Source organism: Cydia splendana, chromosome 22, assembly GCF_910591565.1.
Source record: "Cydia splendana chromosome 22, ilCydSple1.2, whole genome shotgun sequence".
In the NCBI taxonomy this organism is placed as follows: domain Eukaryota; kingdom Metazoa; phylum Arthropoda; class Insecta; order Lepidoptera; family Tortricidae; genus Cydia; species Cydia splendana.
The window spans coordinates 12,999,583-13,022,186 of record NC_085981.1 but is presented as its reverse complement, the minus strand read 5'-3'; the positions used below and the strand labels follow the sequence as shown (position 1 = coordinate 13,022,186).

General features: G+C 40.1%; 2 protein-coding genes across 8 annotated transcripts in view; both read left to right on the top strand.

Moving 5' to 3' along the window:
• Nucleotides 1-355: 355 nt before the first annotated feature.
• Nucleotides 356-13,865, top strand: LOC134801420 (MAM and LDL-receptor class A domain-containing protein 1-like). Of its 2 annotated transcripts, XM_063773969.1 has the most exons (11): nt 356-494; nt 4,769-4,928; nt 5,138-5,166; nt 5,807-5,965; nt 6,157-6,324; nt 6,843-6,969; nt 7,654-7,822; nt 8,076-8,202; nt 9,707-9,841; nt 10,746-11,132; nt 13,684-13,865. In XM_063773969.1, exons 1-11 carry the CDS (start codon nt 443-445, stop codon nt 13,848-13,850), a joined length of 1,680 nt encoding a protein of 559 aa, XP_063630039.1. In that variant the 5' UTR covers nt 356-442; the 3' UTR covers nt 13,851-13,865. The 2 variants fall into 2 exon arrangements, with proteins under 2 accessions (XP_063630039.1, XP_063630040.1); XM_063773970.1 differs by lacking the exon at nt 5,138-5,166 and having other exon boundaries at nt 4,769-4,957.
• Nucleotides 13,866-14,562: 697 nt separating this feature from the next.
• Nucleotides 14,563-22,604, top strand: part of LOC134801409 (calcium-dependent secretion activator) — a 62,670-nt gene continuing 54,628 nt past the window's right edge. For 4 of the 6 annotated variants that reach the window (XM_063773942.1, XM_063773946.1, XM_063773945.1 and 1 more), the window contains exon 1: nt 14,564-14,857. The gene's annotated coding sequence lies outside the window, so the exon portion shown is untranslated. Of the gene's footprint in view, nt 14,858-22,604 lie in introns of all 6 variants that reach the window. The other 2 variants (XM_063773943.1, XM_063773944.1) reach the window with 1 other exon arrangement.

Below are 22,604 nucleotides of genomic sequence, written 5' to 3'. Positions count from 1 at the left end.
GTCTTTGCCGCACTAGGCCCCAGGCCCTATATCCGCCCCTTTCGCAGCACCCATCATATTTACCTACTAATTTTAAGTTATTTCTTGTTATCATCAGCGAATTTTTTGTCACAATTTGCCGCCCCTAATTTCTTGCCGCCCTAGGCCCGGGCCTACTGGGCCTTAGGGCAAATCCACCACTGGTTCGACCTGTTGCCTCTCTGTCGCATTTGTAAATTCGTACGTAAGTGTGACAGGGAGGCAACACGAACGTGGCAGTAAGGCCCTCTGCAATATCAATGCCTAATGAGTGTCCAATCTACACAATAATCTTTGTTTAAATACATGGAATGATTTATAATTGTAGTAGAAATGTCACAGGACCCAGTCTAGTCCCGACGGTGACGTCGCTAGGATAAAAATTAATATATTTTATTAAAATTAAATTTAAGTGTTTTTAATAATGACAAAGTTTTTTTATCTGTTTTTGTTTTGTTTGGTGCCAATGGAAGCGCGTGAGTTTTTATATTTTTATTATTTGTTACTATGTCATTGTAAATTATAATCGACTTCATTACGTTTCTTTAATCAATTTAATTTTGAAGCGGTTGTGGCCGAGAGGATCTGACGTCCGACTTTCAATCCGGAGGTAGGGGGTTCAAATCCTGACTCGTACCAATGAGTTTTTCGGAATTTATGTACGGAATATCATTTGATATTTACCACTAGCTTTTCGGTGAAGGTAAACATCGTGAGGAAACCTGCATACATCCGCGAAGAAATTCAAAGGTGTATGTGAAGTCCCCAACCCGCATTGGGCCAGAGGACTACTTATAGCCCAAACCCTCTCGCGCATGAGAGGAGGTATATGCCCAGCAGTAGGACGTATATAGGCTAATTATTTATTTATATACGTTTCTTTATCCGACTTTATAGGTAAAAAAGTAGAAGGGTAGGTATAGTAAATAGTTAAAGCGGGCCTGGCGTTCAAGTGGTTAATTCTTCCAGACAACTTTGGGGACTACTACTAGGAATTTATGAGGGATATAGGTATATTCTTCTAAGAATGAAAACAAAATCTAGGTACTACTAATAGTTCCATGTAAATTACTATGTCATTAAGGGTGGTATTCCAATATCTTTATGTCCAATAGGTATCTTGGTCCAATCCCATGGCGTCTCACTCTCTCATTAAGCAAAATGTGAGACGCAATACACATTGGACAAGTGGAATACCACCCTAACCTAACAAATAGGTAAGTAGTGGTTCACATAGGTACATAGGGGGGGGAGGGAGGGTCACATAGGTATAGCAACTTAATTGTAATATTTCTATGCCGATAGAGGCAGAATATGACTCACTTATTGTAATTTGATCATCAGTGTGTAACATACTTCCCAACCAACCTTTGCTGCATTGCTAGAACTAGCGGTGGTTTAATCCCTGCGGGCTCAGCACGGTTCCATTTTTATCGACTATCACTATGCGCTAGGTGATTCACTTTTGTATGGAGAAAAAAAAGTTGTAATATTTTTCCTGACTTTGCTCACCAATGGAGTCTCCCCACACTAAAAACTATCTATTTCAATTTTCAAAAGAATCGAATAACGTTTAGAGGTTGCACAAGTTGAAAAGGTAGAGTGAGAACCCCATACATTGCGTGAGAATGAATTATGTTCTAAAATTACAAAATATAATGAACTGATACTAAAATCGAATGAGAAAACTGAATTTTGCGTCTAAAACACGATAAAAGCACTATTCCTTTGGAAACAGGTGGAAAAACTGAAAAATCTTAATTAGAACATTTATCGAGTAACCAAAATCCAAGTTTACTACTAATTTTAAAATTTATTTATATGTAGAAGGTTCAGTATCACACTACTCTCCGCTTTGATGGTAGCCGCTTAAACCATTTTCTACCCTCCGATGTAGAGTCGTTGGTTATTTGAAAAATCTTTGTTGATGTTGTGCAACCTCTAAATGTTGACCGATTTTAATTTTTTTTAACGTATAATATTTTTTTATCAGTTAGAACAAGAATTCGAGCAAAGTCAGATGAAAATCGAAAATTCGGAAAAATGAAACACCCTATGCGCGTCCCTTTCGCACTTACAATACTTGTTAGAACGTGACAGGCATGGTGACAAGGGATAAAAACGCGACCGTGCTAAGCCGCCTGATCCCTATAAGACAGGTTTACCTAGTTTAGGGCTCAGGACACTATTCCTAGGCTGTCTAACACTTTTAAAAAATGTAATACCCCTATACTATGTAATAAGCTGCATTTTTTGATACCTAAATAAATCATTTTTCATTTTCATTTTCATTGTACTACGATATTCTAAGAAAAAAACATTTGTATTTGTATTTTACAAATTTTCCTGAGCTTTTCCGTAAGTCGACAACCATGTGGCTATTTTTAACCCCCGCAAAAGAGGGGTGTTATATCTTTGACGCAATGTCTGTCTGTCTATCTATCTGTCCGTCTGTGGCATCGTAGCTCTCCAACGGATGACCGATTTCGATGCGATTTTCACGTGAATGCGAGTTTCCTTGCGGTGGTTCTTACTGTTCTTAGCCATGTTTGATAGAAATCGACCCAGCAGTTTGAAGAGTATTCTGCTCTTTTCTGAAATGATGTAAGGCATTTTTGCCATAAAATAGAGTTTTTGGCATATAGCGTAGGGGTTAAAAAAACCGGCCAAGTGCGAGTCGGACTCGCGTTTCAAGGGGGTAAAGAATTATTTTGTGTATTTTTTTTAATAGTCCCAGTAGTTTCGGAGATAAAGGGGGGGGGGGGGGGTAATTTTTTGGCTATTATACGATATTATTTGTAGAGCCATGACAGAGCTCTTTCCCACTGACGTCCAGTTTTTTGCGGGTACGGTTTTCTGCAGGATCCGTTTTAGTAGTAGGTATACGTACCTACTAATATAGTAATTTTCACACGAGCATTCTGTTTGCGAGATACTGCAGGCATACTACAGAAAACGGGATCCTGCAGAAAACCGTACCCGCAAAAAACTGGACGTCAGTGGGAATGATCTCAGAGAGTGTCACATATTTTTGCGGCTTTCGAAGAGTAACATATTATTGCAGGTGACTGTACCTACGTCTATTCATTGATTAAGATAACAATAATGTGCAATTTAAACTACAAAAACACAAGTCCATCAAAATAAATGTGGTTGTAGGTAGCATTTTTATCAGCCGGACGCTATGCCCTCTCGAGCTTCCGACGGATGCCGGCTCGAAAACAGCGGAAAGATTTATAGTTATAATCAATAAAAACAATTCAATGTGATGGTGGGGATTTGTCAGAAACTCTGGGATTATAGGGCGTATCATGTAAACAAGAGATAAATAATTCGTGGTTAATGAGAGTATAAAAGAATCTATTATTTAGGTACATACAAGATACAGTGGTACTACTAAACGAAATTAATAACTAGCTTAAATCTAAAATAGGCCCCCGAGGCATTGTACAGTCAGCAACAGAAGTTGCTAAGCGGGCGAGGTGTTCAAAATTACCTTGACACGCTCTTATTCTCTTAACAATAAAGTTGCATCAAGATCATTTTGAACACCTTGCCCGCTTAGCAACTTCTGCTGCTGACTGTACCAAGGATGCTGGCGCCATTTTCCTATATCTCGCTGTGTCGCAATGCTGATACGTTGTGCGAGGTAGCCGCCAGCTCTTCGGTTACCAGTTAATACGTCAACCAGACGCTTCGCGATTTCTGACCCCATGGAGCTAGAGATACGTATAAGATTGAATATGAAAGCTCATTGGAAGTTTGAAAGTAGCACCGGTACGACGACGACGGTGGAACGGGACGGGACAGGGCGGGGGACGGGAGGTAACGAGTTAGCGTGATGGTATGGGCATGTAATGAGAATGAGCGGGGATGAATGCCATATAGGCGAAAGAATATTAGGGATTATTAATGTTGATGGACGGAGAGCGGATGTTACACCCAAAAAACGATGAATGGATTTTGTGAAAGAGGATATGAGAAAGAAAGGAGTGAGTGCTGAGGTGACGAAAGACAGAGGAGAATGGAAGAGAAAAACATTTTGTATCGATCCCACATGAACTTGGTATAAGGGCAGGAAGAAGAATCCGTATATAAGATTTGACTTGTATCTTTTCCATTCCCAAAGATTTAAAAAAGAATCAGATAACTCCTGTGATTTTTCTCTATCATGAGCAGTCTCGATGTCACGTAGCTCTCACCGCTTGATGGAGTTTGCCTGAGGTGGCCTTTTTAACTCGGTCAGACCCTCAGACCATTTAGTTGATGGGGGCCCTGAGGTCCTTCGCCTCCGCCGCTGATAGACCGCCGGCATCACGGGCGAGACAGAAATATACTTAATTACTCGCATTCGATAGAGATAGAATAGCGGGTCAATGTACCAAATTCTTCGTGCTTAGCGTCCTTAATTTTATTCTCAAAAGCTTCTGTTCTTTTTCAAGAAAATAGGCAAAAAATGACCATTCCCCCCTTTATCTCCGAAACTAATGGGGCTAAAATTTTGAATAAAATACGCAAAATAGTTCTTTACCTATAGATGATCGGAAAACCTATTAGAAATGTGCAGTCAAGCGTCAGTCGGACTTTATTACTTAGTTTTTGATCCCACCCCTACGGATTTTTAAAGACATTTTTTCACTCACGTTTCACATAAAAAATACATTGCTAAAAAGTGTGTAATGCACGGAACCCTTGGAACACGAATCCAACTCGCACTTGGCCGGTTTTTAATAACCTCATATTGTTCCAGAGTACAGTTTCTCCCGCATGAAGCCCTCCAGAACGTGCGCACGGCCAGAGATCGCGCACGGCACCGCGCGGCTGAAGCAGCGCGGGCGCATGGCGCGGTACGAGTGCCTGTCTGGATACCAGCTGGTCGGAGACAAGTACGCTACCTGCCTGGGCGGCAGGTGGGACATGCCTAAACCGGTCTGCGTCCGTAAGTTATCACATAATTCTGTGTTTCTCCCGCATGAAGCCCACCAGAACGTGCGCGCGGCCAGAGATCGCGCACGGCACCGCGCGGCTGAAGCAGCGCGGGCGCATGGCGCGGTACGAGTGCTTGTCTGGCTACCAGCTGGTCGGAGACAAGTACTTATGCTACCTGCCTGGGCGGCAGGTGGGATATGCCTAAACCTGTCTGCGTCCGTAAGTTATCACATAGGTACCTAATTCTGTGTTTCTCGAATGTAATTTTCACTGATTAATATGCTTTTGATTATGGATTTCCATATTTTCCATGTGGTTCCGTACGAAACTAAATTGGATATGCTTGGGAACTAGAAAACTCATTGTACCTACCAACGGTCGAACGGCCAACGGTTTCTCAAAATTAGCTTTTACTAGCGACCCGCCCGGCTTCGCACGGGTTAACAAATTTTACACCTAAACCTTCCTCAAGAATCACTCTAGGTAAAAACAGCATGAAAATCCGTTCAGTAGTTTTTGGGTTTATCGCGAACACACAAACCGACAGACGCGGCGGGGGACTTTGTTTTATAAGGTGAGTGATGACCAAAATAGGACATCGTAAATTTGTGGACCTCGGATCATCTCTTTAGTTGCTCAAGTATTGATGTATTGGTTCTCCTGGCGACCCTTCATCATATCCCTATAAAATTTCCGTATGCATAATTTCCCAAGAATAACAGGACATCTCCCGTTTCTAGACGTTTAGGGAATACATATATGAAGAGGGGTTATCACTGTTATCAGCGATTTAAAAAATAAGTAAAACTTCTTCAACCCTTCATAGAATGTGACCTTCAACAATAATTCTCCATTACAGGTGGCGGCTGTATAATGCCTAAAATAGACCACGCGATCATTCTGCCCACACACAGGAACGCTTGGCTGAACATATTCTGTCTCCCTGGCTACACAGGCTCCGCTACGCTCTTCTGCGATGGTCAGAAGTGGAATGGGACTGCTCCTGTCTGCGTGTCAGGTACCTTGTTTTCCCATAATGCTTTCAATAGGATATCTTTTTATTATACATAAACACAGGGTAACTTTCCGCCAATAAAGTACCAATAAGTTTAGGTACCTACGCGGTGACATATATGGCCTTTCTTTCATTTGCCATACCTAAATGAAATCAGTAAGTTAACATGATAATATTTATTTAAAATCCGACAGACCCTGCACCCGTCGAGCTATCTTGCGACTTCGAGACTCCTACTCTGTGTGGATGGACCCAGGACTCCCGCCACGATTTCGATTGGACGAGAATTAACAAGAAGACTCCTAGTTCCTTTCTATTTACGGGACCGGCGTTCGATCATACCTTCGGGGAAGGGAGGCAAGGTAATTGTTTGACATGATACCAACACAATATAACTTTCCATGATACCAATACAACTTTCTATCACCGCACCGCTCGCTGCCGGTTTAAGAGGAATTTCCTCCCGCGGACGCTCTGGCTGTGGAATGAGCCGAATGAGCTACCTACTGAGGTTTTCTCGAGGGACTACAGTATGGGGTTCATCAAAAAAGGGGTGTACAGGTTTTTAAAGGGTGAACCCCTCTGAGGGCTTAGCACAGAAGCGCCGCAAAAATATCTCGCCCGCAAGGTAGACTATACCTATATAGGTATACCCGTCTTTTTCTGTATTAATAGAGGGACGGATAGTCTATCTCATGGGCGTGATACTGTCGCGACGCTCCTGGGCTAAGCTTCTATACTGGCGCTGCAGGTATCCATGAATCCATGGGCGACGCTAATTGTTTACCATCTGGCGATACGTCTGCTCGTTTGCCTCCTATATAAGTAATACAAATTAAAAATAATTGCGACGTAAATATTACTTACCTCCACTCTCCAGGTTACTACATGTACATCGAAAGCTCCTCCAGGTCGGAGAACGACACGGCGCGTCTCATCTCGCCGGTGTACGCCGGGGGTTTGGAGAAAAATGGCTGCTTCTCCTTCTTCTACCACATGTATGGCAGGTAAGATAATAGTTACAAAGATTTAAGCATATCACTTTCAAACAGGACCTCCTGTTGCGGTGGAAATTCCTCTTAAACCGCATAGTGCGCGACCATTTAGGTTCTAGGGTGTGAGGATGAACTGCCGACTGCGAGCGGTACGATGATAGAAAGCGGCTGGCATCACGTCAAACAATTCTTCAGAGCACAGCTCATTTACAAGCGATAGAACACACACACAAGGACGCAAAGTCTCTCCTTAGACTTAAAGGTCGATCGATTGTGAGTTAGCTACCTCGCCATTTATTGCAACGGTTTAACAATACCAATGATCAGTTAATCGATTGTGAAACTTACATTTCTGAAGATTTCACTCAATCTGTGTCAAGTCTCAATCTATCTACTGCAGCATTTACGAGTAGTTTGTCCGTTTCTGGAAATATGCCTCCTCCAAATTAGCCGTAGACATTCTGTCCCTCACCTTTTGGAACCAGTCGTGGCTCGCGTGTCGCTTTAAGTCGTTCACCCATCTCTATGGTGGGCTACGGGCTACCCTTACCCCTCTGATATTCCCTGGGCCGCCACTCTAAGGTTTTCCTGAGCCATCGTTCGGCATTTAATATGCCAACACAATGAACAGACCAATGGTGTCCCCTATCTCGCTGCAATAATTTTATTAACAACACCGATCCTTTGCCTTTCCAGATCCATTGGCGGTCTCCGAGTGTACCAAATACCTGAGAGTCAGAAGGACCAGGTCCTGGACGACAGCGACACCAGAGAACAGTACCTCCTGTTCGAGAAGTGGGGGAACCAGGGAGACGAATGGTTCAGAAACGTGTCGTACCTTAAAGACGTTTCTGATAATTTTCAGGTTAGTACAAATGATCACCCGAGACAGTAAGTTTATCCGCTCGTTAATAAGAACAGGCGGGGGCCAAAATTTCAAAAACTGCGAAATTACAACTTGGAAAATTTCAGAAACTGCACATATTTTACCTATGGAGATAAGTTTTCCATGTAGAAAATGAAAGTTTCATTTATTTCCTCAGAAATTGTCCAACCTCTTGGTAACTTTCAGCAACTTGCACATCTGTATCCTGGACTCTTAAACTATTGATTTCCAGATAGTAATCGAGGGTATCCGAGGCAGCAGCTTCACCAGTGACATCGCCATCGACGATGTAGCCATTTTGTCGGGACCCCAGTGTGAAGAGGCTTTCGCCAGCGCCGTCACTCCGGCTGAAGATATACGTAAGTATAAACTCTATTCCTCTCAGTGGTTTGCCTATTAAGTTTTTTTTTTCTCAGCCTCTATCCGTATTTATTTGTACCAACATGAAAGCAATAAAAAAATATATTATTATTATTATGCACTATAGTCTCACTCATAAAGGATGACTCACGCTAGACCGGGCCGTGCCCAGGCCGAGGCGTCCGACGTGTAATTTTCTATGACGGCTGATCGGTGATCACTGATCACGTGGTGCTTTCCATAGAAAACGAAGCGCCGAAAGTTCCAGCCCGGAGTCATCCTCAATCCAAAATCGATCAGATCAGATCATGAAATTCCTAGGCATATCGTGAATGGTGAAAATCATTGTCTCATTCCCTGATTAAACGGAGCGCCGCTACGGGGCTCCTATTTCTGGACAGTTTGCCTTTCGGGCACCTAAGAACCGAATCTAACCCACGGTCGTCCATAATTTAACTAGTTGCAAACCACATTTTATTAGACTAGGAGTTTTAACCTTACCTTCAATTTGCATTTTAGAGTCAGCCACATTTGTTCGTAAAAATATCCATCTATTCAATTTTAATACAAACCCCCGCCGTAATTTAGATTTAATTCTGCCGGAAACAAAAATTGATATGTACAAAAAAGGCCCATACTACACGTCGATACTAATTTACAATCATATCCCCAGTTATATCAAATCAGAAGAAAACAACAATACATTTGAAAGAAAATTAAAACAACTTTTATTAAAAAAAGCATATTATACAATAACCGAATTTATGGAAGAAAAGAAATTTTAGACATAGTACGTCCTACAATAAACCTATTGATTAATATAAAATATTCTAAATATCTATATAATGATAAGTTAGTTATACGTTTGTAAAAGCCACTAGAGTTATGTTAGAGATATATTAAGTACCTGTAACTTAAGTGAATTATGTATGTACTTATGTTTGCTACACCCTTTTCAGGGTCCATGTGATACCATAAGAAATGTAAATACTACCTAAAATGTACCATGGAAGCAAGAAATAAATGAATACTGAATACTGAATACTAATCGTGTATCCTCTTGTATTACAAACCGAAATAAATGTCATATACGAAGGAAAAAATTACCAAGACCTCCAGTGTCCAAGGCTGGAATCGAACCAGCGTCCTCCGTTTACACGACAAATGCCTGAACCGTTCGGCCACTCGGTGACGGTGGCAAGGGTCGAAATTTCCTAGTAGAGTCTGCGCGGAAAGAGAAGACCCGTGGAATGTATTGGGCCCCATACATTTCACGACTCTTCTCTTTCCACTCAGACTATAATATAAGACAATTTCCTGAGGGCTTATGGTGCCATGTGGTGGAGGGCCATCCCTAAGGTAGAACAGTATATAATGGTTCGACCTCCTAGCCGAATCAACTCAGGTGATTTTCGGGTCAGCGAAGAGAGATGGCGCTGCCATTAAAATATGTTATAGAAAGTAATTTAATTTGTTCTTATAGTATTATATTGTATGTTAAAGCGGATTCTTGCGCGGGGCGATGCTCGGAGCAGACAACATCACCGCACCGTGGCTGCGGGTGCAGCACGGCCTGCATCAGCGACAGCGACTGCTGTGCTGACTTTCTTGAAGTCTGTGTCTTCAACTCGGACATTGGTAAGCGGATTTTTATTTACAATAAAAAACATTAGAGAGTCTGTGCGGAAAGAGAAGAGTCATAGAAGTATTGGTTCCCATACTAAGATATTTGTAAGGCAAACACGGATAAGTATACTTGGTTTTATTAGTTATTTGTTTTACAAGGGGGCAAAGTTGTTGTTTAACCGCTCGTGCTAATATTGATACCCGAGCAAGCGAAAAATTCTAAAATTGTTTTGTGTTCGAAAAATGGAATTTTGGGCGTTCCGAGGGTTTCAAAGGACGAGGGTTAAACAAAATTTGCCCTCGAGTGAATGACAATTTTTTTCACCACACCAACCCGAAGAAGATATTAACTGTATATCAAACAAAATCAAACCAAATCAAATCCAAATGAATGTTATTAAATACTGAATGTGATTACTTTGCCTCACATGTGTTTACCAGTTGGTGTGGTGAAAAGTATTTTACTCTTAGCAAGGGCGTCGCCAGCTGCAACCCTTCGAGAATAAAATTTTGTTACTAAATGTATGTCCCTTTCCTCGGCCATTTCCGGCCAAACTGTATTTGTTCTTTATTATTTATTCAAAAAAACACTAGGTATAAGTTTACAGCTGCAGGATGCCAAGACACTTATACTGTGGTAAGACACTTATAGGTACATATATATATATATATATATATATATATATATATATATATATATATATATATATATATATATATATATATATATATATAGTCAGTATCATAAACATAATGTAGGTATACACTTTTCGAACTATCTCAAGAATCTTAAATTAAACATACATTATGTTGCCTGTTATTTGAACTAATCTAACTCATCGATAAACTAATACCTACATCTTTTTATTTATGGGCTTGTGTTGTTGAAACTTAACACATTTTTTGTCCATTACAGCCAATAGGTACGACGACGATACAACCACAATGAAAACTCCATCCGACGCCCCAAGAACAGAAAAACTTATATTCACTACTCTACCTACCACTACTACCTCAACAACCACTACCCCTAGACCTACTACCACTACCCCTAAACCCACTACTCCTAAACCTAAACCTACGCTTACTACAACGACTACGAAACGCCCTAGACCAATTCCGACTACTATACAATACGGAACGCATATACCTGTAATACCCGTAAATGTGACTACGGTTAAAGTGGCTACTAAGGTAGTGGTTACGACTACTGCAAGAGGAATAACTGCTGAGGTTCGACGAGACGTGGATAGAGCGAAACATGCCAGTGAAGCTAAGAAAATAGTGCAAGACAAATCAAAAGGTACGTACAGTCACACGCTGTTTGAGTTACTTAGGGTTCTAGTTAAAATGGACATTCCATAGCGTAATCATTGAATAACCACTAACCAGTTTAACTATGACCCTGAATGGCTCAACAATCGCGGAGCGTGGTGGTCCTTGTTAGTTGAGAAAAAAGACATATGAATGAATCTATAAAATGAATGGTAAAAGTGGGTAAAGGTTACAAAACGAGACGACGTCTCATAAGACGTTGCGTTTAATACTAACTATTTACAGTAGAAAAAAATTGACAGTTAAAAATCAACGTGTACCTACGCTACGCCTCTATTATATAAAAAAATGTTATAAGTAATTAGAACATAAGAACACTGCTAACAGTATTCTTAAACAACATTAAAACAGTCCATGGTTTACTCAAAAGTTAATTGTTTGAATTGCTGCAGTCATTTAATTGACAAATTGAAGCGCAGGAATTGCAGGATTAAATTATATAGAGGGTGATTCAGGAGACGTGAGCAGGACTAACACTGCGCATTTCGTAAATTATAAGCAACTGTTTTGTGTCGGTATTACTCGGTATTAGTGAGGTTAATGTAAAATTTCTAGTCGTGTTGAAAAAAAAGTTATTACTTAATTTATTTATGACATGCGTGGTCACCCTAAAATTAGAATACTAAACTACCGAGATTCTGTGTTAAATTGAATTTCATCACTGTCATCACGGTCTGGTTACTTTTGAAAACTCGTATCTCACTCAAGTTGACAGTTTATTTTCTTCGTAATTAAAATGCTGTCATTACGGTTAAAGAGGTTTTATGTTTATTAATTAGGTCTTGTAGGGTGACCATGATTGTAGAGAATTTTAACCCATTCATGGCCACGAACCGCTGAGCGTACACAATACGCCGGGCCACCATACAAACCGTTTTTAGCTAAAACGTATGACTCAGCTTATGGGTCTCGAGCCTGGCGCGCACGGTCAATAAATCGCCGCTTATGAAGCCGGCCAGTTGAACAGCATTATGCAACATTTTTACTAACCACAGTTTTTCTGTGCCTATAAAAAAAAACTAATTACTGCAGTTTGGTTAGGCGGGTTCAAATTCCGGTAATCCATAGCCATGGTCACAAAATACGAAATCACTAAACAGCACAGGAGGAGTATAAAGTCGCCCACGAATAAATCGTGACTAAATAATATTTCCCATGTTACTCCAAAATACATCTCTAATAGGGGGGATGGGATGAATCACTTCTTGAACTCTTGTGACAAATACCACATGAAAGATAATACCGCCGCCGCTCGGATGCATTCCTTGTTTATTGTCCAAGTGTGTCCGATATGCTTACACCTGGTCGGTCATTTATCTTTGTTTTGGTAAACGTCATTATATTAGTAACAATAGAGAACTTAAAATGTATTATAGTACTTACTTTCTAATCTGCCGTAGAAACCACGATGTTTTAAAGAACTTGTAAATATTTGTCACAAACTATTTGTAATACAATACATATTAGTTAGTGATGACTGTTTCAACCGCCTTTTGTCTTATATTGAAACGAAAAAAAAATTAACCTTAACATCATTGTTAGTAGGTAATTGCCTAAGATACAATACAACGATCACCAAATATTATGACATAAAAGTACAGTGGGAGAAAATCCTAGTTGCCTTACCCCCCTCATACAAAACAAAATATTATTATACTATGGTTTGGTTCCTACAAAATGTGGCTTACCATCATCCAAACAGTAATCGGTTGTAAAATGGTACAATATCAAACAGCTTCAACATGAAATAAGCTTTAAAACCAGCCAATAAAGTTTATTTTAGCCTGCTACGGAAACATTAGTAGTTTTTACAAGTAGCGCCAGGCCACGGTGACCCATACCTTGAGCCATGACAATAACTTCTGAAAGATTATATATTTTTTGTATTTTTTAAATATGGATTTTTCTGTTTGCTTGCATCGCATATGTATCTAGAATTTCAGTATATTTACTATATTGCACTGATAGTAAACCAAACTTGAATATTCTAGACTCTGATTTCATTAAAAAATACGTGTTTATAATTTTTTAACCTAATATACCTTATAGAAATGGTTATTAGCTTATATGATACTTACGTTATTACTTCAAATTACGTTTCGTTTAAGTTTAAATCAGAATTTATTCAAGACTCACATGTGAGTCACTGGCCCTGCGGAACTGTTTGAGCATGACCCATACGCTGAGTCGCTGGCCCTGAATGGGTTAAATTTGTCCTCACCAAAAAGTAAAAAAATAGGAAAAAGTGTGGTTGTTTCACCTAAATACGACGGTGATCGATCAATTATCAGTTACTGAGTATAGTGAGTATGCAGGATTACTCCTGCTCACGTCTCATGAATCATCCTGTATAGTCTGGCAAACAAGTTGTGTTTGTCAGTCAGTCAGTAAGAACCAGGAAAATTATACTCATCCTTTTTCTTTGGGTGCTAGCACTAGTGTAAGACAAAGACAGTATGATTCTCGATGTTTGAAATGAGACAGTTCTGGGACAAACTATAATTTTCTTTTTCTTTCAGGATCCAGCGCAGCAGCGGGCGTAATAACGCTGCTAGTATTCTGCGTGCTAGTGGTAGGAGCCGCGCTGGCGGCTCGGAGCGCGCGCGGCCGAGCGGCCATTGCGCGCCTCCGCGGGCGCGCGGCCAGCGACCCGGAGGTGCGGTACCTCACCAGTGATCATGATTAAATCTTAAGAACACAACAGTCTGTTTCATTTCTCATCCTCCTAGAGGCGTCCTAACGTCCTATACGCGCGCGCTCATACTTACAGAGCGCCTGAAGCGCCCTACACACTAATAGGGCAGGTGAAACCCGACATTCGGAGCGCGCGTAACCCGACATTAAGAGCGCGCGTTGAGCGCTCCTATAGTTACATAGGCGCCCTGTAAAATAATAAGTCGGGCAAAAAGAAGGGACAAAATTTAAAAACTGGCTAAGTTTGTCGCAGGTACCTACAGTATTCTCGTGTACAGTCACCCGCAATAATATGTTCCTCTTCGAAGGCGGCAAAAATGCGGCCTTTGTTGTGTAACATATTATTGCAGGTGACTGTACCTATAGTATACGCTCATTCAAGTATACTTTGATGCTAAAAATGATAAGATATTTTGGAGTTAACATTGTATCGATAAGTATTCGTTGCCTGAGGAAAGAAAAGTACCTACAATCACCGATAAAATAAGCTTGTATCAATAGCAATTTTTTTGACAAAAACATCACCATACAATTTTCCAAGGTATTTCCCCTTCATAGTTTGTTAAATACGTGAAAATTGTATTATATTTTTAAATACATATAAGCAACTTAACATTAACAACAAGTCAAGGAAACTAAATAATACTGCGTAAAACGAAACGCAGCCAACTTTACGCGCAACCTTGGCAACACGTTATAAACATGGCAACACCGAAGCGCGGGTGAATACGAACCGTGACCTCGTTTCCTACCCCGTCGCCCCAAAGTCAGCATGAGGGCGCAGCCTTACCGATACCTTATCGTATCGACCCACCATCCGCCATTAGCACGCATGCGCAAAAATATGCGGAATAACTGACGTTTCAGCCAGCCAGTACCACGGCGAAAATCCACACGACCCTGTAAATAAAACTGTAAATATTCCTAAATTAAATAGTGACTGTGATTCGAATGTTTTTAAAAATCAACGCTGTGTTTGGTGATATCTGAACGGGGCGGGTGAGTTCCTATTTTAAAAAGCGATATTATTTTAATTCGATTAACTCTTTTTCTGTTTATGTAACGTTCCAAATTGGATTTCCTTGGCTTTATTCTTAAAATAGTCGTAAACTTAAGCCTTCTTGGAGGCTTTATGTAACGGGTATACTATGTGTGTTTATATGTGGTACATATATGAGATTTTAGGTTGGTATTTGTGTTGTTAACGAGTCTGCGATACGCGTGTCCGATAAAAACTTAATTTATTTGGTGCCAAGGCCTTCTCGGTAATAAAAAGCTAGGTTTTTCCGTACCCGTCCTGAGTAATACATTGTTTTCAGACTGAAATGTTAATCTAAAATCTAGGTAAAAGCCTAGTTACTAAAAGCTTTGCCTGACAAAGAATCTAAAAATAGGTCCGTCTCAAATCTTATGGCAAAGAAAATGAATAATGTTTAAGTATTTGAATTATTTATACGTTTTTTGAATAGGATAGGAATGGAGAAATGAAAGTTTCTATTATCATATAATTACGTTATCGATATTTTAAGTTAGACGGAAGAGATATTTCTTATCCAAGTCCTTTATGTTATAAGTTCGCCTCTCGTATGGATAACATTTCAGTAGTTATGTTTTAAATTTGTACCTACTTATATACAGATGTTCGGGTTAATCCGTGGGAAAGCCGGAGTAAATTTAACTCTTTCTTTTACGAGTTGTAGCATGTCAATAACATAACAAGCCTAATTATTACGCTTTAAACTCTCGCGTTTTGTACGCTTTAATTACACAAACGGGTCTACCGCGGTATAATTTCATTGTTTTTACCTTTAATAAAATTATATGTAGACCCGTTGTGTAATTAAAGATCGAAGTGATCCCATAAGTGTTCCGTGAACAAAGTTTTGCACGGAACACTTATAAGGTTTTTATAATATAAGTATGATTACGAGGAAGACTTTCTGTCTGGAAAGTTTTTGTAACTATAAGTATATATATATATATATATAGGTGTATATGAGAAACAAATACTTAATTACAAATTCTCCTCTCTTTGGAATTGTAAGTAATATATTGCAGTGCCCAACAGGGTTCACAAAGACCTAGCTTATAAGCTTATAACCTGTACAACTACTTTGTGAATTTGCAAATAAATATTGAGTATTGAAATAGGTTTAAAAAAAAAATTCGAAATGACAATAACTCTTTGTCACTATCATTTATAAATTTATCTATCTATAATACCTTTAAACGACCAATTCTTGTTTATATGTATATATATTTCGGGGATTTCGAAAATGGCTCTAACGATTTCGATGAAATTTGCTATATGGGGGTTTTCGGGGGCGATAAATCGATCTACGTCTTATCTCTGGGAAAACGCGCATTTTTGAGGTTTTATATGTTTTCCGAGCAAAGCGCGGTCTCCTAGATCCTATATTTTTATATTGTCAATGTTATAAGGGTTTTGTTTGGCTCATAATTCATTTCACCGAAGCTGTAAGGTCAATTTGGGTAAGTAAAATGGGATAACAGATGACTAATAAATACAGGATGCTTGAGAAAAACTAAAAATTTGAATCAACTTTTCTGCCCTACTAAGCCGAATAGCGCTATCTCAAAAACAAATGATTTTGAAAATGGAATTCTAAGTAATAAAAACTAAAGTATAAGTTAGCAATGAATTTTCTTTTGAGATGGCGCTCTATGGCTTAGCAGGGTAGTTTTGGCAGTTGTCAATAAGGGGTTGTTCATTAATTACGTAAGGTTTCGAAGGGTCAGCTGAGGTTTACATAACTCTTTAGGTATGATCTTATGTCGGAAGAACGGGGTAACAAACCCCATTCTTACGTAATAAATATAATGTTACACGAGATTTTTGAGAGTCAAACGTAAACGAAGTTGGTGCTGTGGTAGGTATCTAAGCACAGTAGAACCCGCTGAGCTACGGTCGTAGCGCTACGTCGTAGCCGACAACATGGATTTCCCGGTATGTAGCGAAAATTCTTCGTAGAGGAAAAACGACAACGTGTCGTAATTAGCGCTGAATGGGTTAGATTTCCTATATAAGACACGTTTTCGGCTCGTCATAATGTTGTAAAACGGGTTTAACTGCATTTAATTTAGATCTAGAACCCATACTATACGATTAGGATAATTTTGGCTAATAAAGGTAAGTTTGCTCGCATAACAACGATATCAGCCATTGGGAAACCAGTTTGGATTACTTTGAATTCGTAATTTAGTGCGCGAAAATATGGTAAACAATGGAATTCTTTTGTCATTTTGTGTTACGGCTGATATGCACAGTACCGTCTACCATAAGGGCACACGAGGCCCGTGCCCAGGGCCCCCATCCTGGGGGGCCCCGAAGGACAGACAGTAACAGTATATTTGATTACTCATAATAGTCATAATAAATAGAATTAATTAATTAGCTCTCTTTACTTTCCAAAAGTACCCCAAATTCTTATGTGCCCAGGGGCCCCAGCATAGTTTAAGACGGCCCTGGATATGCATGGTAGGATTGATAGGACAGTGTGTAAGATTTATTTTCTTTTTTCTTAATAGTAGCGTACCCGGATGAATATATAATAGTCCATGGGCGACGGTAATCGCTTACCATTAGGCGATTCGTATGCTCGTATGCCTCCTATATCATTAAAAAAACGTACGTACTGATTTTTTTAAGACTTTAAACTCTCGCGTTTTGTACACATATTTAATTACACAAACGGGTCTAACGCGATATAATTTCATTGTTTTTACCTTAAATTCCGACGTTTCAGCTGAGTTGCACCAGCTCTGTGGTCACGGAGATTGAGATCTTTATTGATAAAATCATAAATAATTTTACATAATACACGGAAAGACTGAAACGTCGGAATTTAAGGTAAAAACAATGAATGTAAATCGCGTTAGACCCTGTAATTAAATATGATCTTATTAAGTATACAAGTAAACGATTGTATATCGTTTATCGCTATGCATAAAGCATCCGTCACGCTCTGATAATGCAGGCGTTTTTATCTACCGCGATAAGTCCGACTAGGATATCTAATGGCCTTCGTAGACTAGTCGGTACTCGGTACTACGGGAGGTACCGACTCGGTAGTAACTCTGAGGGTCACCCCACACTAGCGTCTCCCGAGCGTCGGCGTCTGGCCAACTATGGCTACTGCTCGACGCAACGTTGGCGCAACTACGCATAGTGACGCCATTTTCCTTAGCGCTGAATGACGCTCAAAAGACGCTAGTGTGCGGTCTCTCTGAATGAGTAACCAAGAGTTCTGGTTCCGTACCCGTTGTGTCGCATACAAATTGACAATTTTTATACCCTAAAAACATAGAGCCAAACAACGTAGACTCTACGCCGTAGAGACGCGGCAATATTTCCATATTCACCACTTAGAAACTTAATCCTACCTCGCACAGTACTGTGGAATGAACTGTCACCTGAAAAATTATAAAAAACTCGACTGTTATAGACGTGCAGTGGCGCCAGTGGCGTAGCGTGAATTTTACCAATCAAGCCGTGGGCGAAGTCGCATCTACGAGGCCTTTTACTTCCAATGCGTAGGTATTCCCAAGATAAAAAGGCTTAACTTCCGCGAGGCCCCCTTCAGTGCGAGGCCGTGGGCGAGGGCCCACGCCTAATATAATAGCTACGCCATTGTAGACGTGTCATCTAACGAGTTAAAGCAGCGGTCGGCAACCTTTTAGCAGCCAAGGGCCAATAGTAATTAACGGAGGTGACGCGGGCCGTACTTTGTTAATATTTATGACTTTATGAGACATTGTCGTTTGTCACTATTATATACAAAATAGCCAAGGCGCCTCTCGGGCCGCAAGTGACAGTTTCGCGAGCCGCATGCGGCCCGCGGGCCGCAGGTTGCCGACCGCAGAGTTAAAGGGTCAAACAGAAAACTGTGTTAGCGTCTTTCCTGTAGACATACACAAGAGTTAAGGGCTATAACGGTTATTTTTCTTATTTAACCCTTATCCACGTGAAAAGGTCCTCCTTTTATTTAGGGAACTATGATAAAATCATTACTGTACATTTTTCTCTCCTGTGTGTTAACAGCTTGTGGGCATGTAAGTAATGATTTTATCATAGTTCCCTAAATAAAAGGAGGACCTTTTCACGTGGATAAGGGTTAAATAAGAAAATTAACCTTTATAGCCCTTAACTCTTGTGTATGTCAGAGTATGTCTACAGGAAAGACGCGAACACAGTTTTCTGTTTGACCCTAAAATCTATCTATTTAAATTAAACCGGACAAGTGCGAGTCGGACTCGCCCACCGAGGGTTCTGTACTTTTTAGTATTTGTTGTTATAGCGGCAACAGAAATACATCATCTGTGAAAATTTCAACTGCCTAGCTATCACGGTTCATGAGATACAGCCTGGTGACAGACGGACGGACGGACGGACGGACGGACAGCGGAGTCTTAGTAATAGGGTCTCGTTTTTACCCTTTGGGTACGGAACCCTAAAAACGCAAAAAAAACCAATTGATCCATTGGAAACTATGCCACGAAAGACACATAAGGAGCATTCCACTGGCTGTCCCGTACAAACGAATTTTATCTCCTGCGTTGCAACTTTTTTTTCGGCATTTAAAGCAGGCGATTATTTTTCTGTGCATATTTTTGACCATTTGAAAAGGAAACTCTTATACCTGCAAATCTTCAGAAAATTCGCGTTTGTACGGGACAAACGGTAGACAATTTCATAGAATGCTCCATAAATGCTATAATACCCCGGCCTGAATAAAAAAAAATGAAATATTATCTACGCCCTACTTTTCTCATTATTTTCTACTAACGAGAAGCATATAGCCGAACAAAAGCGAAAAATACCAAAAGGCCGCGTTTGGAGGTTCCGTATAAAGAACAATAGCTACGGACCCCTAAAAGTGGAAACGGAACGGAACAAAGACCGGAGACGGTATATATGACATGCGAGGGTTCTGTAGCGATTACCTACTTTTAGTTTGAGACTAGGTGACAGTTTATATACCTATGAAATATACAATATCAACGATCTATCTATAAATTTTTAAATTCCGGATACTGAAATGGCAGTTCTATTCCCAAAATTTGTCCATTCCCAGCTTGCGCAATCTTAGGATGTTGCATACATTTGGGATAAATTTTCTCTTGGATTTCCAACCACCGGTTTCTAACTTTTCATTTCAGCTGTACCACTGAACCGAATTTGAAGTTTTAGATAAGTTTCTACGCAGAATTTAACCCTCTTTAAAATTGGACCGAGTGACATTTTCCGTCGGACCTACTGTTTTCGTGCTACAAGCAAAAAACTAATGAAGGTATTAAAACGATTTCCAGCTTGAGGATATTAATTCTTCGAAAAATCTATTTGATCCGGTCAAGAGCGAGTCGGACTCGCGCACAAAGGGTTCCGTACCATTACGCGAAAAACGGCAAAAAATCACGTTAGTTGTATGGGTGCCCCACTTAAAAAAATATTTCATTCTGTTTTTAGTATTTGTTGTTATAGCGGCAAACAGAAATACCTCATCTGTGAAAATTTTAACAGTCTAGCTATCACGGTTCATGAGACACAGCCTGGTGACAGACAGACAGACGGACAGGGGAGTAAGTTAGTAATAGGGTCCCGTTTTTACCCTGCGGGTACGGAACTACGGAACCCTAGAAAGCAAGCAATTTTTTTGCGTAACCGTAGGTAATATTTTTACTGGGCTACGATCTATTTATTTCTATTTAGAAGGTTTTTGTAATACTCAAGTACGTCTTTCTATTTTGTGGCTTCAGTTCAACATACCTTACAGATGAACGCTTTATTCAAAATAAATGGAAATATCTAGACGGTGTTTTTTTTTAAATCATCCAGACACCAACACACAATAGTGAAAAGGTCAAAGTTTACCCAGTGGGAAACCTTTCTAGAAAAATAATGAGACGAGAGACTTTCTCGAAAACCTTTTCAGTGGGCGTACGGTAGGTTTAATAGACATGAGAATTGTCGCTTCATATTACTTAAATCAATTCACATTCTATTTGACTACTAGCGACCCGCCCCGGCTTCGCACGGGTTACACCATAATAATATGACGACCGGTCTGGCCTAGTGGGTAGTGACCCTGCCTGCGAAGCCGATGGTCCTGGGTTCGAATCCCAGTAAGGGCATTTATTTGTGTGATGGACACTAATATTTGTTCCTGAGTCATGGGTGTTTTCTATGTATATAAGTATGTATATATATATATATATATATATAAGTATGTATATCGTCGCCTATATAGCACCCATAGTACAAGCTTTGCTTAGTTTGGGGCTAGGTTGATCTGTGTAAGATGTCCACCAATATTTATTTATTTTATTTAATATATAATAATAATTTGAACCTATATACGTCCCATGGCTGGGCACAGGCCTCCTCTCATGCGCGAGAGGGCTTGGGCTATAGTCCCCACGCTAGCCCAATGCGGATTGGGGACTTCACATACACTTTTTCTAGGTTTCCCCACGATGTTTTCCTTCACCGAAAAGCTAGTGGTAAATATCAAATGATATTTCGTACATTAAGTTCCGAAAAACTCATTGGTACGAATCAGGATTTGAACCCGCGACCTCCGAATCGAAAGTGGGACGTCATATCCACTCGGCCACCACCGCTTCTTGAAAACCGCATGAAAATCCGTTCAGTAGTTTATGAGTTTATCGCGAACATACATACACGCAAACAGACAGACGCGGCGGGGGACTTTGTTTTATAAGGTCTTTGTTTTACAGGGCCGAATATGGAAATACCGAATACGAACATTCGGCCGAATGTTCGGTTCAGGTCTTTCCGAACCGAATATTCGGCCGAATTGATTGGTTCATCTACAAAATTATAACTAACCGTTCGAAAACGCTTCTAATGCGTACATTAGCAGCTAAACATTGGCTAGTATAGATAAACCACTTTACAGGCACAAACAAAGGCAGGCACTAAGGAGGGAGGGGAAGCCCAAAAAAAAGTTATATGAACCAAGTAAAGGAGCATGTAGGGGCCGTGTCGTACCAGGACACTTAAGACGAAACGGGAGCTGAGCTAAAAGTCAATTTTGAGATTTCAAGCTGAATATACCCGTCGCTCTGACGGGGCGTGAGAGACTGTATTTGTGTGTGTAATGCACGCACACTGATGCGTACGCTTGCACCCGCGCGCGCCTCATTGCCGACAATTTGCAATGTCATTTTTCGTGCGTTACTGCCACGAGGCGTTCACTTATTACTTACTGTGTTGCGATTGAATTTTTTGACCCGGCTTACGTTTACGGAACTCGATAATCTTTCTACTACTGTGACTTGGCTTTGTTTACTTGACTTTGCTGATCAGCTTATTGTTTTGGACTCCGTGAGTTGTGGTTACCTATTGGACCGCACGCAATTCATCTACCTTTATTCAAGTATACCTATACCTTTTGTTATACCTACGTGTTGTTTACAAAACTTCTGGTTATAATATTACAATAATTATGACATTTGTGTTGTACGTAGGGTACCTACTTATGATACTTACTTATAAAGAATTCATGATAACGTCAGTTTTTGTTTTGCTTATTGATTCATCGGTCATATTAACATGGCGCTATAGGCTTAGGTTGTAAGTAAGACTCTAATAACACTATAAGATGTACTAAGGTATTGAATAACGCCCGTCTGCGACTACATGATCTATAAAAGTGACTCATAACTTCTCTTTTCGACTGTAAGTGAGACAAGAGAGTTAATA

Coding starts and splice junctions, on each gene's coding strand:
- LOC134801420 (XM_063773969.1), top strand. CDS start 443: ATGACAAAGTTTTTTTATCTGTTTTTGTTTTGTTTGGTGCCAATGGAA. Junction 6,325..6,842: donor CTTCGGGGAAGGGAGGCAAG/GTAATTGTTTGA, acceptor TCCACTCTCCAG/GTTACTACATGTACATCGAA. Junction 7,823..8,075: donor ACGTTTCTGATAATTTTCAG/GTTAGTACAAAT, acceptor ATTGATTTCCAG/ATAGTAATCGAGGGTATCCG.